The following is a 15543-nucleotide window of genomic DNA, read 5'->3' on the forward strand; positions in this document are numbered from 1 at the left end:
ACAAACTGCTGCTGCCACTGCCGCTGCGGCTGCTGCTGCTATTGGCCTTGCCATTGTTGCTGGGCCATATTTGACAGATGCTCTAAAATGGCAAAAAAAGCACGGACGATGTCTGTCTGAACTGTAGCGAAGACTTTTCGGGAAAAGGCTCGCAAATACCGTGCGTTAAATGCCAGTACTCTCACCATATAGGTACTTGTTCTGTCATCTCGGAAGAGTTCCGTGTTGGTTCATTTAAATCTTGGCGTTGCCAGACATGTAAAACGGCTAAATCGCGAGGCGGTCAAAGCGGCAAACAAAAGAAGGAACCGGATGTAGGCACTATGCTAGTCACCATGAACGTTAAACTGGGCCCCTGCTGAACTTAAAAGAAACAGTGGAGGCAATGGGAGCTGTCACTTCTGCCGGTGTCAGCGAACTATAATGCAGTACTGAAGCAAATGGGTGAACATGATGTGTTGTCTTTCCTCACGTTAAACGAACTTTTAGGAAAATAAGAGACTTTAATACAGGAAAATAAAATTAAAGGTTACACGTGCGGCGAACGCACACTTGCGTGCCGCCATCTTGCTCGCATTGCTGGCCGTCTGCCCAATGTTGCTCCCTTCGTTTTCAAATTTCGCTAACAGATGAGAACATAAAACTACTAAGAAAAAAGATTACACACTTGGAACACACTGAGCCGATAGCAGAAATGATCAGGCTGAAGCAAAAAGGTCAGAACCTTGAATGCAGGATCCGCGGACAAAGCATTGAGATAGTCGGGATCCCCAAGAGCGAAAATGAAAACCCCAAGGTCGAGATACATAAAATAGCAAAACAACTTGAAGCGCCCGATTTAAAAAAAAGGTTAGACCATAGTTGCGCATAGCTTCCCTCCCGCCATGATAAGATGAGCCAAGCGGCACGGGACTTGTGGCTCGAGAAACGGGCGAACCTGAATCGGGCTAAGAGCAGAGCCTATCTCTTGGAAAACTTAGCACAACAAGATAAAACACTTCTTTGGGAAATGAAGGAATGGGCAAAGGGCAGAACGATACCAATATGTTTGGTACAAACATGAAAAAGTACTAGTAAGGGAGAAACATGGAGCACAACAAGCACACGTAGTGAAAACTGCGAATAATTTGCAGACGCTTGAGTAGTTCTGCTGCGGGTGGTTTCTTTTGAATGTCTTTTTTTTCTTTTCACTATGAATGACACGACCTATTTCTTGCGAAGTGAAATCGCAATCATTTTTGGAAACCGACCGAAGGTGCCTTTTTCTTTGATTCACCTTAATGTACAATCCACACGGAATAAGTTTGATGAATTAAACTTATTTTTGGTCGGTTTTAGCTTTGTTTGATGTTAGTATGCTTACTGAAACATGCTATAAAATGCCGATGAAGTGAATAGGTTCAATAATTACGAAATATTTAGTGCGAACAGAACCAGTGAAGTTGAAGGGGGAGTATGTATACATGTAAAAAAAAGGTCTGGGTTGTAGACTTAATAATAACTTTACAACTATTATAAACGACTGTAAAATACTAACTATTCGACATGCAAACACTTTTTTTTCTGTTCTCTGTCGCCCGTCATATATCCTCCTTTTTCGAGGTTCTCGATGTGTATCTTAAGTTTGTTGGTGAAAATAAATACTGACTATTTTGGCGGAGATTTCAATATACACATGCTTGCGTCTTCCCCTCAAAGGATACAATTATTGTCTCCATATCAATCATATGGATTGCTTAATGCAATTTTTCAACTTGCTCGAGTAACACTTCGAGGTGAGGCGTTGCTGAATTTATTTTAAGATGTTTCAGAAATGGTCGTAGTTCCTGGCGGTGTCGGGGAAACTATTAGTGACCACCTTTCAGTATATATGCTTTCTAATGTTGACTATAGCTAAAAAAATTATGTGATCTTGAGACTTTTTTTAGGAATATAAGCACTATAAACATTGATCTTTTTGAACAGGTAAATTCTGAAAGCTGGTGTGCAGTGCTGTCTAGTGCATCTGCCGACCAAGCGTTTGTTTCTTTGAAATGTTTAACATACATGATTGCTGCTTCACTTACAAATTGCCTAATGTTCATCAAAAGTGTTATAAACCGTGGGTTACAGCTGAAATAAATATAAAAAAGCTTTCTACCATAGATTTCTACACACTAAAACCATTAACATCATGTTTGCATTAAAAAAAAACCAAAAAAACTTAGAAATCATTTAACGAAGACGTCAAGGAAGGCGAAACGCACGTATTTCAGCAATTTATTTAAAGATGACAAGAGATCGGATGTTTATTGAAAAAATAAATCGAATAATAAAACGAGGGTTGCACTCGGTTAGGGTAACTGAGATAATAATCGAAGGTATCACCGTAAAAGGAGGTGCTTTGGCGCAAACGTTTAATAATGATTTTGTTACACTTGTCAAAAGTGTACACCGTGCACATGCCGTTAGGTATATGTAGAAAATATCTCATAGTCTGTTTCTGTTTTCAACTGAAGCAAATACGGTGCTTTCTGTTTTTCAAAATTTTAAAAATAGTAAGAGTTCTGCTATATATTATTTTCAAATTAAAGCGATCAAACATGTATTGCAGTCGATTGTTCCCTGTCTGACGTATGTTTTTAATTTAAAACTTGGAAATGTAACTTTTTTCACAAAAAAAAAATGAAAGTGGCAAAGGTGAATATGTTATATAAATTTGGGGATACAAACAACCTCGGAAACTATAGACCCGTTTCTGTTCTACCCATTGTTTTAAAAGGTCTAGAAAAATAAATACATGACAGGCTACATAGTTTCTGCAGAAAGCTTTCCATTCTAACGCCCAGTCAATATGGATTGACGAAGGATTGTTCTACGGAATTTGCTTTGTTAAAACATAATTAACTTATTTTAATCAATATTGAAAAAAGTTGCCAACACTTGAAGTATTTATCAATTTTTCGAAGACGTTTGACCGCATCCAATCATGTTACATTACTTCAAAAGTTATGTCTTTACGGTAATCGTTGTGTTGCTTTGGATATGATTAGATGTTATCTTTGTAATCGCTACCAGTGCGTAGTAATAAAAAAAATCGTATCTTAGGACACAAATTTCCAGCGTGCCGCAGGGAAGTATACTGGACCACCTCTTTTTAATCCTTGCATCAATGACATTGCAAATATTGATGACAGCATAACTCTTATCAACTATAGTGATGAAACGAGTACATTTTTTTCAGGTGCTGATACTGATAAGATTATAAGTAGTGCAAATATATTCTTGGAAAGGTTAAATGCTTGTACAGGTTCAAACTCTTTACAACTAAATTGTAGTAAATCCGAAGCCGTGTTGTTCAGATCAAAATACGAACCATTTTTATTCCTACATTTTTTAACTTTGAACACAGTGTATAGATATAGTGAAAAGCGCGTAGAAGTTCTGGGAATTATATTTAATCGGTACATGTCATGGGACGACACTGTACAACAGATATGCGAAAGGCGATCGAGAGTTGTAGGTATTTTGTACAAATATTGCCATATCATCCCACATTCTGTTATGCTTCTTATATACAATTCCTTTTTTGACTCAAAGTATAAATATTGCTTCTTAGTATGAAAATACGACCGCCATAAACATTAAATTTGTGCATACTCTAAAAGAAAAGCTATTCGCAATAAATGTAACACTGCCTACGATACTGATACCAGTCCTTTATTTAATAGACTGAATAGTGTACAAATTCCAAATCACTAATATTATAAACTTTTTATTGTATTAAAAAGGTATCTTCGGCAAAATTAAAAATGTATTTATATAAATTTCCAACCTTAGTCTGAGGGAGGTTGCATATGAGACTCGCTGTGTAGACATGTCGATAGTGCCCCGCTCTAGAACGAACTATGTTAATCAGATATTGAAATGCAATGTGCCACGTTTTTTTTTTTTTTTTTTTTTTAATGATTTGACTGAACTGAAAATAGAGGTGTTGTGTGAATCCCGGCAAAGTGTTCGTTCAATGTTTCCGGGGGAGTGTCCCTGGAATTCTTCTGAATCTTGAAACTCTGGGTCAATCAATTCCCGTTCTGCTCCCTGCCACCTGATGTTTATTTTGAGTTTCGTAAGTATTGTTGCTAAAATATTACGTATATTTCCATGCTGTCCTTTCTGCTGCCTCGCTTAGGCAAAGGTTCATCAAGCAACAACAGAGTTGTTTTTTCTCTGTCTATATGTACTCGTTTTAATGCAAAATATGTACTCGTTTTAATGCAGCAATGTACTACTGTCAAAATTAGGGAGGCTGAGGGGGGGGGGGGGGGGGAGAGAGATTGAAGCTTTAGCGGCCCAAATCGATTCTAGCCTGAGTGGTGGGACACTCGTTCCAACCGCCATTTTTGCTCTCCAGTGGCTGACTCCTGGTTTAAACAGAACTGCACCAAATTTTAACCGGGATTGAACGAGACTTGAACAAGAACTAAACCAGAACTCAACCAGGACTGAATCTGGACTGAACCAGAACTGAATCAGAACTGACAAAGAACTGGTCCGGAGCTGAACCAAAACCGAATCAGAAATGAATTAGAACTGAATCAGAGCTACGCAAGAGCTGAACCACAACTGAAGCGATAAATGTTTTGGTTCGGCACTGGTTGCACACCACTTGTACGATGCAGCTTAGGAGAATGTTCATTCCTGAGAGCGAGGCCCCAGACTCATTGTAGGCACGCGTATCCGTACACTTGGCGGCTTATGATCGCCGGTATGGGCAAGTACGTCTCTTTGAGTTCCAGTCGGTCGAACCCGGCCTTCTTGAGAAGGTCTCCCGAACTCCTGTTCAGGCGGCATCCGCAGGCCAGCAGCTCCCACGCTGGGTCAAGCAGATATTGGAACCAATTTGCCCAGGTGCCTTTCGGCTGTGCAACGTGCTCCATGAAAAGCAGCCGACCACCCTGGAGAGAGAGGAAACAACCGCAAGAAACTCTGGGACAATAGGCACAGACCATCAAAAACCAAATTTTAAGTTCGTGTTTATACAGCTCAAAGTTGGACTTCCTTTTGGATGCGGCGACACTGGGTTACGCCAAACTTTTGCATATATCAAATACTCTAAGATACTGTATTTCAGATATGTTTGGAAGTAATTTTGTATCTTGCAAATATTTAGTACGCAGTTGAGTGACGGATAAATAAATTCGCTTGTCCTTTGCTTGGCTGACCAGTCGCTTAAAGCTGTTATTTTTACAAGAAAATAACTGTTTTATGGTTCTTGCTGAGTGTGTTTGAAATATATTACGAGTGTTTTGTACGCGCATTTTGACTCATAACTGAACAATATTAACGTCTAGCCTATCTGCTAGCTTAAAATGGTTCACATCTCAGGCATGCCGAACGTCAAACATCACAACCCAGATTATTTAAGATAAACAATGGATCATTATTTTATGCGGACAGAAAATGGTCAATCATTGTACGGTTTTAATTTTGGTTTCAGGCGTGTCTTATTGCGTATCACTTTGTGCCTCAAGCACAAGCAAGCCAGCTGAGAAAGAAAGTGACCCGCCATCAAATATTGCAGACCCAGACCAACGAGCAATCTGGCTACAAGCAATCAATCCACGGTCTGCAGCCTCGAGTTATCTGCAAAGACAGATATTTAGGCTACATCACCTGTGTCGTAAACGAACACTTGGTATGCTTCTCCTGCTCATGCAATATGACGAGAGCGAAGAACAATAGCCATTTGCAAGGTCTTATAAAGCACCTGGATCGAGGGGACTCTTGTACCCCTCAGACGAACTAATTAATCTGCTCGATATTCTCAGAATGTTTGCGGCAGATGTGTTATTATGCAATGACGAAGAACAGGCCACCCCTCGAGACACTTCCCAGATTCGCAGAGCCAGCAGTCTACGGCTCTGCTCTGCTGATTTGCCTAAGCAACAACGAGGCTCATCGCCGTGAACGTGCGCATCTCATTTGCACAAAGCTCTTCAGGCCCCTTCTAGTAAAATGTGCTTTCAATGAAACACTCACACAAAAATGAAGCGTACAAGACGTTTGTCTATAGTTCCTTTTTTTTTACGTTTCAAAAGTTGAGGTAGAGACATTCCACGTTGGGGTTTCTAATAAGCACAAAAACAAAATCAATGTACACTCCGTCACGCATACGGATTTGCAACTAGGATAATGGCGTCGGAGACATTCTTCTTCTCCGTGGTATATAGCAAGCAGACGACAGACATTGGCGAGAGGTCAATACCTTGCCCGTGGCCTCCATGAATGCTATTCAACGCAGTCGTACGGCTGCTTTGGGAGTGTATGGGTTTTATCGTATTATATTTGCTTCGTGTGTTCTACAAACGTGACATCAACCGCTTTCGAGTTTTTTTTTTTTTTTTCAAAATAAAAAAGTTTGTATTATGAAGTTTCTTGATTACATGATACGTCAGGCTCAGGTTATTTTTCATACGCGTTTTGATCCGTCTAAAACCATTTTGCTGCCCGTGGCTCTTTCTATGATTGATGTGTACACAGCGATAATCTCGGATGGCACTTAAAGCCGTCATAGCCCGCTAGATTAATGCGAGCGGCTGCCAAGGGCGAGTCGCCTTGAAGCAATACCACCTAAAACACAAGGCCTGCGTGTGTCCTCCTCTTAACCTCATCACTAGTATATCCACTCAGCGCCCGGCTTATAGCTAGCCCGGATGAGTACCATCGTCTGCTACATCGTCTGCTACATCGTCTGCTACATCGTCTGCTACATCGTGTGCTACATCGTCTGCTACATCGTGTGCTACATCGTCTGCTACATCGTCTGCTACATCGTCTGCTACATCGTCTGCTACATCGTCTGCTACATCGTCTGCTACATCGTCCCCGACATCGCCTGCTTCAATGGTGTGTGTAACATATAATGAAACAGATGCTCACGCCGAATGTCTGTTGCTATTCACCTCGAGATCTAAGAGAGTCGCCACCGTGCGGCCGAGGTTGGAAACGCTGCTAGTGTGTATATTGCCGCACGTCGTCTGCTCTAGGCGCACGTTCAAACATGGATCCTCGCGAGGGTGAAGGCTCGTTTTCAGCTAAACTGCGCTATTTTCGTTGCGAATGCTTGTGTCTTCGAAAAGATTGTATCGTTCCCCGAGAGTGGAAGCACACGAAGGCAAAGAATGCCAAGCCGGATGCTTATATAATGTCGCTGCAGTGGTTGTTCTGCTGATTCGGTTATTTGTTTCCGTTTCAGTGCCATTGCAAACTATTATGGAGTACATTGCCGACGGAAAGCGGTGTCTTGTCAAAAGCGAACAACTTGTGAATGCCGGGCACATTATTGAGTGCAGCGTTGTGGCCCCAACGACCACGTCGACGAGCGTACACGTGCGGAGTTACGTATACTGCAGTCGTTGGTTCTCAGCAAGGATCCCCACTCTGTGGATCTGAAGCTCACGAACGGTGCCACGATTGATGAACTTTCGTTCACTCGCCCTGCTGAATAACTAATGTTTGTAACTCCAACGGCCGGATGTGTCTTTGAGAGAATCGCACGATTCCTCCTCCCGATCGTTTTAAACACTGCATACGTAAAACCCGTTAATTTCGCGATCCAAATTATTCGCAAATTAGGCATAGGAACCTATTCGCGGAAGCTAATTTTCTCAAATCCTAGAAACTGAAATTATTGCCTCAGAACATGCCTTTATTTTTCGCTAATCTTGTAATTCTCGAAAATATGGGGCTCGCGAGGGGTTTTGCGGTAGGCGGTGCAATCACTTCCGAAAAAGAACAGCTCGAGCTTCGTACGTGGCACCCATCTCTTTTAATGGGGTTTTAGCTTTAGATGAAACCATGCCGTCTTCATGTAGCGTGATTTACTGTTGAAAATTTGTTTTTCAAGCGAAGTGGCACGAAACCTTCGTCACGCCGAAGATAAACAAAATTCATGGAGTATAAACAAGTAATCGATTAGGCTGGATAGTCCGTGTTGCTCCTTCGGCAAATTAACCAGTTTCCATCAGCCCTATTTACCGCGTACTTCCGACCGAACTTCAAGAAAATTGATCAGGTGCGTCCGACGCAGACGCAGGCACTGAGGGAGTCACTTCCGCTGCAGTCGATGCCTCCTTTAGTGTGTCTTAGTGTAGGGGGGGGGGCGTAAGAGTGACAATTCTACAACGTCTCAAAAGCCGGATTCTCACGCAGTAATAAGTTTGTGGCGTTTGCATCCTCTATTAAAAACACCACGTAGGGAGAACCCGCACTAAGGACGATCACATCGCCCATCAGCGAACGATTCTAGTTTGGAATGAGATACCTATTATTATAAAGTTGGAAAACAACTTTCTGCCCTCCTTAAAAAGATTCTTTCGTGATTATGAAATGCAGTTAGGCTAATTACTTTCTAGAACGTGATTTCTTTTGTTTTTTTGCGCATTGTATGAGTCTTGTATTCTGCCGCTTTTTGAACCTATATTACGATTGAACCCCGGACTAGCCTGAACGGCTATGGGTTCAAACAGTTTTTGTGTATTTTGAAAGCAAGTATGAAAATAAAGCATTGAATGAATGAGTGAATGAGTATGAATGCGCACGCTTCACGCGTACTATACTTCGAGCCCCTCGTGACACTTATGTAAACAGTTTTATTTTTCGACTTACCGTACTTTCCAGACTATAGTACGCGGACTGTACATGTTTAAAAGTTGAAATTTTACCCGGTGCGGACCATCTACAGGTGCGGACTAGACAAGGTTTTGTATTTTTCTAGATAGTTCAGTGTAACCGACTGTATGGCTAACGGAGTATATTAATAGTGATACGTGTACGAGACAAGCTTCTTAGAGAGCTAATACAACAAGCATTTGCCAAGGTGTGCTGTGTACGATTATGTTTACGTTCGGATTAAGCACCAAGTGCGGACTAAACGCCGGGTGCGTACTATAGCCCGGAAAATTCGGTACCTTGGTGGTCAGGCATCGTTAATTTGAAGCCTTCGGCGATGAAATGTTTCGAGCAAACCATCGCGTGAATCAGATCTCAACCTCGAGACCCACTATTTCCTCAGCGCGCTGGCCGCTGGATATCGGTGAAAACCAACGTTACTAAAACACTCAGTTGGGAAACTCCCATAGAGACAGCTTTGAAAAAGTGGCCCCAATCTGTCTCCGAGCGCCGAGCTAATGACGAACACAACGCCACCATTTCTCCCGCAGCGGCCACTCGAGGAACTGCACGTGACTTCTATTTTGGCTTTAAGAACAGATACAGCGGTAAAGGTTACAGGGGTGCCACCCCCGTCTCCCCGGCGGACGCGCCGCGTTCAGCTTCCGAAGTTAAAATGCACCTAGGGCGGGACGCGCTACCTGAAAGGCCCGCTGAGGCATGGTTGTATAAAAACAATATTAATTGTGCCGCAAAACCCTGCAACCTAAAGATTTTAAAAACATCACGCGCCCATCATTTGGTACTAAACTCCAATAAATTTCATACAAAAATAGTCTTTTGCGTTTGTTTTTACCCAAAAACAGGCTTTCAAAAAGCTCAAGGTGACCACAGTACAGACAAACGATAAAGAGTGGCGCTGTTGTCGCATTTAGCTCGGTCTCGGTGGACGCCAGCGGCCCAGGTTTCGATGGCTAGTTTCCCAACTGAGTGTTTTAGTAACGTTGGTGAAAACTGACCCCCACCTCGGTGCAATAAATATTGCACTGAGGCCAAGAAGAGTATGTGACCATTTTCTGTTAAAAGTGCTTTCACAATGATACTGTACAAGGCAATAAACGCGATATTCTGCAGGTTCTTGGCCGCGACCGTAGATAGCCTATGGGGCAGCCATCTTCCTATCCACACATTGATGATGATGATGATAGCGCGACAGTAGCGCCACCTTTAGTTCGATCTCGAGGCGAATAGCATACGATGACGTTAAACCTTCACGTGGGGCGTCAAAGACATGAGTGAAAATGCTTTACTGCTTTGCGAAGGGCTGCAAAGCCCTTCGCTGGACGCTTGCACTGGACGCCCTAATTACAAAATCATCAAACGTTGAGCTCAACAATAGCTTCAAAACTTTTGTGTGCATCGAATAGTTCAAAATATTTGGTACTCGTCTGTTTTCTTCGTGATAGTCGAAGTGCGGATATATTTTTTTTCTTAGCGAGCCCGCTAAAGTAGGAAACATGAAATGGCGAAGACACGGGCGAGCGGCGTAAATTTTGTGTTTATCATAGTAAACCCGACACTGGGACTGATTTAAACCTACATTAACGGTGACGGCTAGCAGTCGTACATTACTGGGTATATTTGCCGCCTAAAACGCTGCAGTGTCACCACACCTCAAAGTCAGACCAACCCGAGGCTGTGTAAGCAAGAACGTATATTTGCTTTGCTCCAGCGACAAACTCGGGAAGCTCAGCTCACTCACTGTTCCTGTGCATCTCACGCTGAAGCGTCAGGCCGTATCGAAGCGGCGGGAAAAGTGCGGTTCTTAATGCTATAGCGTTAGAATACTCGTTTCCATGAAAACTCGCCGGTGTTAGTCAGTGAGGGAGCTCCAGGCATGACGTCGCGAGGAGAGTGGGGTGGCAAGGAGGTGTCGTGTCGGCGGCTGGGAGAGAGGGAGAGGGTTACGTGTGCTGACGTCAGCGCTTCGGACCAATACGAGCGTCCCACAGCTGGCGCGAAGCCAGAGACGACCAGGCGTGGCGACGTTTTTGGTGGAATGCAGCCCAGCTGAGTTTCCGCTACGGCGGTCACACCAAGAACGACGACGGAAGAAAGCCAAGGCCACGCGTTCGTCGAATCGGAATCTGATGGAATTGCTAACGCGTTTCCATTAGATAAATTCCATTTAATGTCGAACCATTTTTTTAGTTCTTAAACGTGATGCTTTTTCGCTCTTGTACATCACTAGTTGTAATGTGTAATTTATTGTACATATGTCCTTATCCAGATATTCCTCACTGTGCAAGTTTTTATGCTTGCTAGATATGTGTGTATTTGAAAGCGTTATCAACTGTGTAAAGAATTCGTATCTATTGTTCATACGTCATGCATCAAGTTCATTCCTTGAATTTGAAGTAGCCGGTCCCAGAATATGAGAGCAAATTCTTCGGGCCATGAAATAAAAATTGAATTGATCAAGCGGTCGGCGTGTTTTCTCAGTAAAGAAAGATATTTTCCTTCGAAATAACATGATCACCGGAGGCGGACGTGGGGCCATGACCCAGAGGTAGTAATGATCGAACTACGTTGGTAAATTACTATTTTTATATAGGCGTCTCCGCTGGCACATTCCAGTCAGTGATGTAACAGCCGTAGTGAAAACTTATGAGAACACTTAAAGGTCAGAAAATTAAATTATGATTCACGTATTCAGTGGCAAAACATCAAGCTGTCAAAACAAAAGCACCATGTGGAGGAGTGTTCATCAAAAAGAGCGCACGCGACACGCAGTAAGTGTAAATACACCGTCCTGAGCACTTCACCTGTTACTCGTCGTCCTATCTACATGTTTATTTTTAAGCTTATATATATATATATATACATATATATATATTTTTTTTACAAGTTCGTGAAAGCTACATTAATCTGATTTGTGCAGGTGAGCTTTACAGCCAGGAGGAGTAACGATTGGTCGGCTAATTAACTAAAATATTTAACTAAAATATGTAAACGTTTTAATTATACACAAATAAACATATGGTTCTAATTAGAAACTTTCTGAGCGTCGTCAAAAAACCCGTAAATCTGTCATTGGAAAGACTCGGAGCACGCGGGAAGCACAATGGAGCACTAAAGTTACCACCCGCGCAGCAGAAGCAAGGTTACCTGTGCGATAAGGCGCCCGCGGGGTATTTCCGTCTTATCTACCGCGTCATCTTACGCCAGCCTTGTGTTTTTTGCACGAGGGGTAAATTTAGCGCCCTACAGCGCTTCCTACGCGCTCTAGGTAGGGTCGTCTGCAAATTACTAATTTAGTGGTTTGCGATGACGCTCAGCAAATTTCTTATTGGAACCACGTGTCTATTTTCACTAATTATATAGTTAATGAAAACATTTTAGTCAATTATTCGACCTATTGGGACGATTACCCCCTATACTGTATCCCCAGCGGCCACTTGACTCGCCCGCACAAACCGCATTAGCGTAACTCTCACGGCTTTTTTTTTTTTTTTTAACAAATTTGGTGGGCTGTAAAAGCAACTTCCTGTATAATCGGGTTAGACCTCAGAAGCTCCGGCCTCCAGCTCGCGCTCGTTCCCTTCTCCCGGGCTTTGGCGGCGCAACAACAAACAAACAGCAACACACACAATATCCTTTGTTTGTCGATTCTGGAGTGAAGGGAAAGGGAGGAGCTGGGGGTTGTGTATACGGCGTCCAGTTGGTTAGTCCCAATGGGCGTCTGGTGTCATCACTGTTGATGAGAAATTTTGTGAGTGATGTATCACTACACAAAAACGTGCAACACTCAGTAGTGATGCACGACCGCACGCCGGCACGATGCTCATTCAAGTCGAAATGGGCAGGGGTGGTAATTGAACTTGAGATCCCTGCGTAGAGCGTACTAGAATACGGGGTATACTATTGGGACCGGTGCGGCTCAGAAGTGTAGCTGCCGAGGCTGCGTGTGTAGACCAGAAAACAACCCCGTCGCTGCAGTCGTCAGAATAGTAGAGTGTCGCCGCAGCCCGCCAAGTTCGACGAATATTGCATGAGGCGTTCGCAACCATTCGCAACGCGTCAACGTTACGACTAGCTTAAAATCACTGGATCGTGTAAAAGTAGCGACACGCATCACGTATGGTCGTCATTTTGGTTCATAGAAAGGCAGTTTTTGCTTGACCTCTCCATACTTGGTGATCCGATCCACATTCACTGGGGACGTGTAGATTTATAGGGAGTACTCACTGGCGGCCACAGCTCTGTGCGCGACCGCTGAGGGTCCATTGTCCGCTTCATTCTTTACAAGTCACCCGCTATTCGCGCCGAGATGTTTCGGGGGCTCACTCTTATGGTTTCTGTGAGTGATGTCACGATCAGGATTTCCCTCGCTGTGACGTCACGAGTTGTGATCCAGGCTAAACTTATGATCAGTTGCGAGAGACATGTTCGATGGTTTGTGTAAAATATAGTGATGCGTGGCCATTGCATTCTTAAAGCAGCACCATCGCAATTGACAGTCCGACATTGCTTTAATTTCCGGCAGTGAAAGTAGAATGTGCCGAGAAAGTGAGAGAGAGAGGGGGAGACGAGAGCCAAAACCTCCTAGAAAACAATGCCGTAGTGCTGATAGCGATGCCGTCATCAGCGATGCCGTCATCAGCGAGGCCCAACGCTGGTCACAGGTTGGACCACGAGTCACCCTTTGCACAAAGCCGACACCGGACGTCCTACGCACCTTTGCGAGTACCCTCTTGCACTCTCCGAGGACCCGCTTGGCGTCTCGGACCGAGCACAGCAGGTGCGTGACGACCACAGCATCGAAGCAGCCGTCCGGAATCACGGCCATGTCTTCCCCGTAGCCACGAACGCAGCGCTCCAACTCCACCAGCGGGTTCTTTCCGGCCGCCTTCATGAACTCGGGCCCAAACTCCGCGTTGGGTTCGATGTTCCAGTACTTCACCTTCCGCTGGATGAACTCAAAGTTGGCACCAAAGCCCGCGCCCACTTCGAGAACCCGCACGATGCCGTCTTTCTTCAGCTCGGGGTCATGGGACTCCAGGTCGTTGAGACGGGACAAAACTTCCCGCCGGATCGCCACGAATTCATCCTTGACCAGAGAGCCGGCCGCGGGCATGAAGACACGCACGAAGAACGCTTCCCGGAACGTTTTGCTTAGCTTCAGCGCTACGAAAAATAGCGTGACGGAAGCGAGGATCGCAGCCAGCGTGTAGCTCAGAAAGGCGTACATGACTCGGTTCGCCGCAGCAGTGCAGTATGGAAATGGTATCCCAGACGTGAGGCAGCGTACCTTTCAACTGAGTGAGCCGTACCAGTGAGTAAGCCGAACCAGCTGGCGCTCTTCCAATATTTCTTTTATATGCTTTATTCGCGTTGTGTTGGCGGCAGCTGACGCAATGGGGAGCCGGCGCAAGTGCCCGGCACAGTACGCTTTATCGGTAGGTCGTCCGTAGGATTGCACAACAGCGTGAAGCGGTCTATCGAAAGCTGGCCATGAAGTCCACAATCACGAACTTGCGCTGCGCGCGTATGCCGCACTGAAATCTACTATATATAGGGGGCTGGACGGTGCATATAGACGCTTTGTACACGCGCCAGATTACAGCCGCCACTGCTGATTTGTTTTACCCGGATGCCGAGCTACCGAAGCGGGCATCGACAAGCCTCTACAGAGGTCAACGCTCGAGAGAAGAAAACGGTAGAATAAAAATGGCAATAACCTTCCCTGCTGTTGTCATGTTGAAATTAGTGAAGTGAAGGCGATAAGAGAGACAAAATCTGACAGTCAGTTATAACTACGCCCATGCACAGCTGCTGCAAAGCGTCTATAACCGCACTCCTAGCCTGCACTTAAAAAAAAAAAAAAAAAAAAAAAAAAAAAAAGAGGAATAAGGTAACAACGGCGCATTTTTCTCCCTTCAACTAACGCGTTCCCAAGCGGATTCGAGAAGCATGGGAGAAACATGATGAGGTCCTTCCTCCTGAGGCTAATAAAGAAAACATCCACCTTGCGCTTTCTTTTTTCTTTTTAGAGGTAGGCATCTTGTCATGCGCAGTTTAACTTATCCGTAAACAGCTGAGGGACTACGCAAGGGCGAATCAAGGCGAAAGCAGATACCGGCTCTTCTACGACAAACTTTTTCTTAACAATGCGGTTTACAAATTTGATCCTACCAACGGACAGATCGTGCCCTGTTAAAATCATCACCCTTCGAATGTAACCAATAGGCAGCCTTTTTAGTTTTTTTTTATTTAACAATACTGCAGGCCCCGCTAGTGCCACGGCAGGGGTTAACTATAATACATCATACAGGACATGATGAAAAGGGGAAATACAATAAAACAACACTCTAACACCAAAAAAAAAATAGCAAAACAAAATTCAGATTAAATCGCTAGGCTTGCAGAGATCGTAGCTGTTCAAGAAAGTCATCCGGCGATGGGCTGTCGACGATCTCTTTAGGGAGTCCATTCCAATCAGTTATTGTTCTTGGAAAATAATGAGTTTTTGAAAGTATTATTGTTACTGCGATATGGTTCCAGTAATCGACCGTGATTGAATTGCGTGTCACGATGTAAAGCAGGTGTTAGGTAGGGAGAAACGTCAACCTTCAGGTGTCCATGGTAAAACAAGTATAACAACTTGAGTCTCAAGTGTTTTCGGCGTAAATGAAGATAATCTAATTGAAGTATGTCTAACATTTGTGATGGACTGTCTAATCGCCGGAATGACTAATCGCCGGAATGCACCCAGTACACCACCATTAATAACTCTAAATCCCTCGTGCCCGGTAACCTCAGGCGTCCCTCAGGGTAGTGTACTCGGGCCCTTACTCTTTTTAATCTACATCAATGATATTCATGAGCACATCT

At 44.0% G+C, this 15543-nt stretch overlaps 1 protein-coding gene across 1 annotated transcript; it reads right to left on the reverse strand.

Annotated features, from left to right (window-relative positions):
• Positions 1 to 2243: 2243 nt before the first annotated feature.
• Positions 2244 to 14004, reverse strand: LOC115326544 (methyltransferase-like protein 7A). Its single transcript, XM_029987452.4, has 2 exons — positions 13388 to 14004; positions 2244 to 4934 (listed from the first exon to the last, which is right to left on the reverse strand). The coding sequence occupies exons 1-2, from the start codon at positions 13898 to 13900 to the stop codon at positions 4698 to 4700; spliced, it is 750 nt and encodes a 249-aa protein (XP_029843312.2). The 5' UTR covers positions 13901 to 14004; the 3' UTR covers positions 2244 to 4697.
• Positions 14005 to 15543: the final 1539 nt, after the last annotated feature.

Source organism: Ixodes scapularis, unplaced genomic scaffold (assembly GCF_016920785.2).
Source record: "Ixodes scapularis isolate PalLabHiFi unplaced genomic scaffold, ASM1692078v2 PGA_scaffold2__306_contigs__length_199485367, whole genome shotgun sequence".
In the NCBI taxonomy this organism is placed as follows: Eukaryota; Metazoa; Arthropoda; class Arachnida; order Ixodida; family Ixodidae; genus Ixodes; species Ixodes scapularis.

Excerpts from the sequence above, each read along its gene's own strand:
- LOC115326544 (XM_029987452.4), bottom strand. The coding sequence starts at position 13,900 with ATGTACGCCTTTCTGAGCTACACGCTGGCTGCGATCCTCGCTTCCGTC. Across the intron at positions 4,935-13,387 it reads GCAAGAGGGTACTCGCAAAG|GGTGGTCGGCTGCTTTTCAT; the intron begins GTGCGTAGGACG and ends CTCTCTCTCCAG.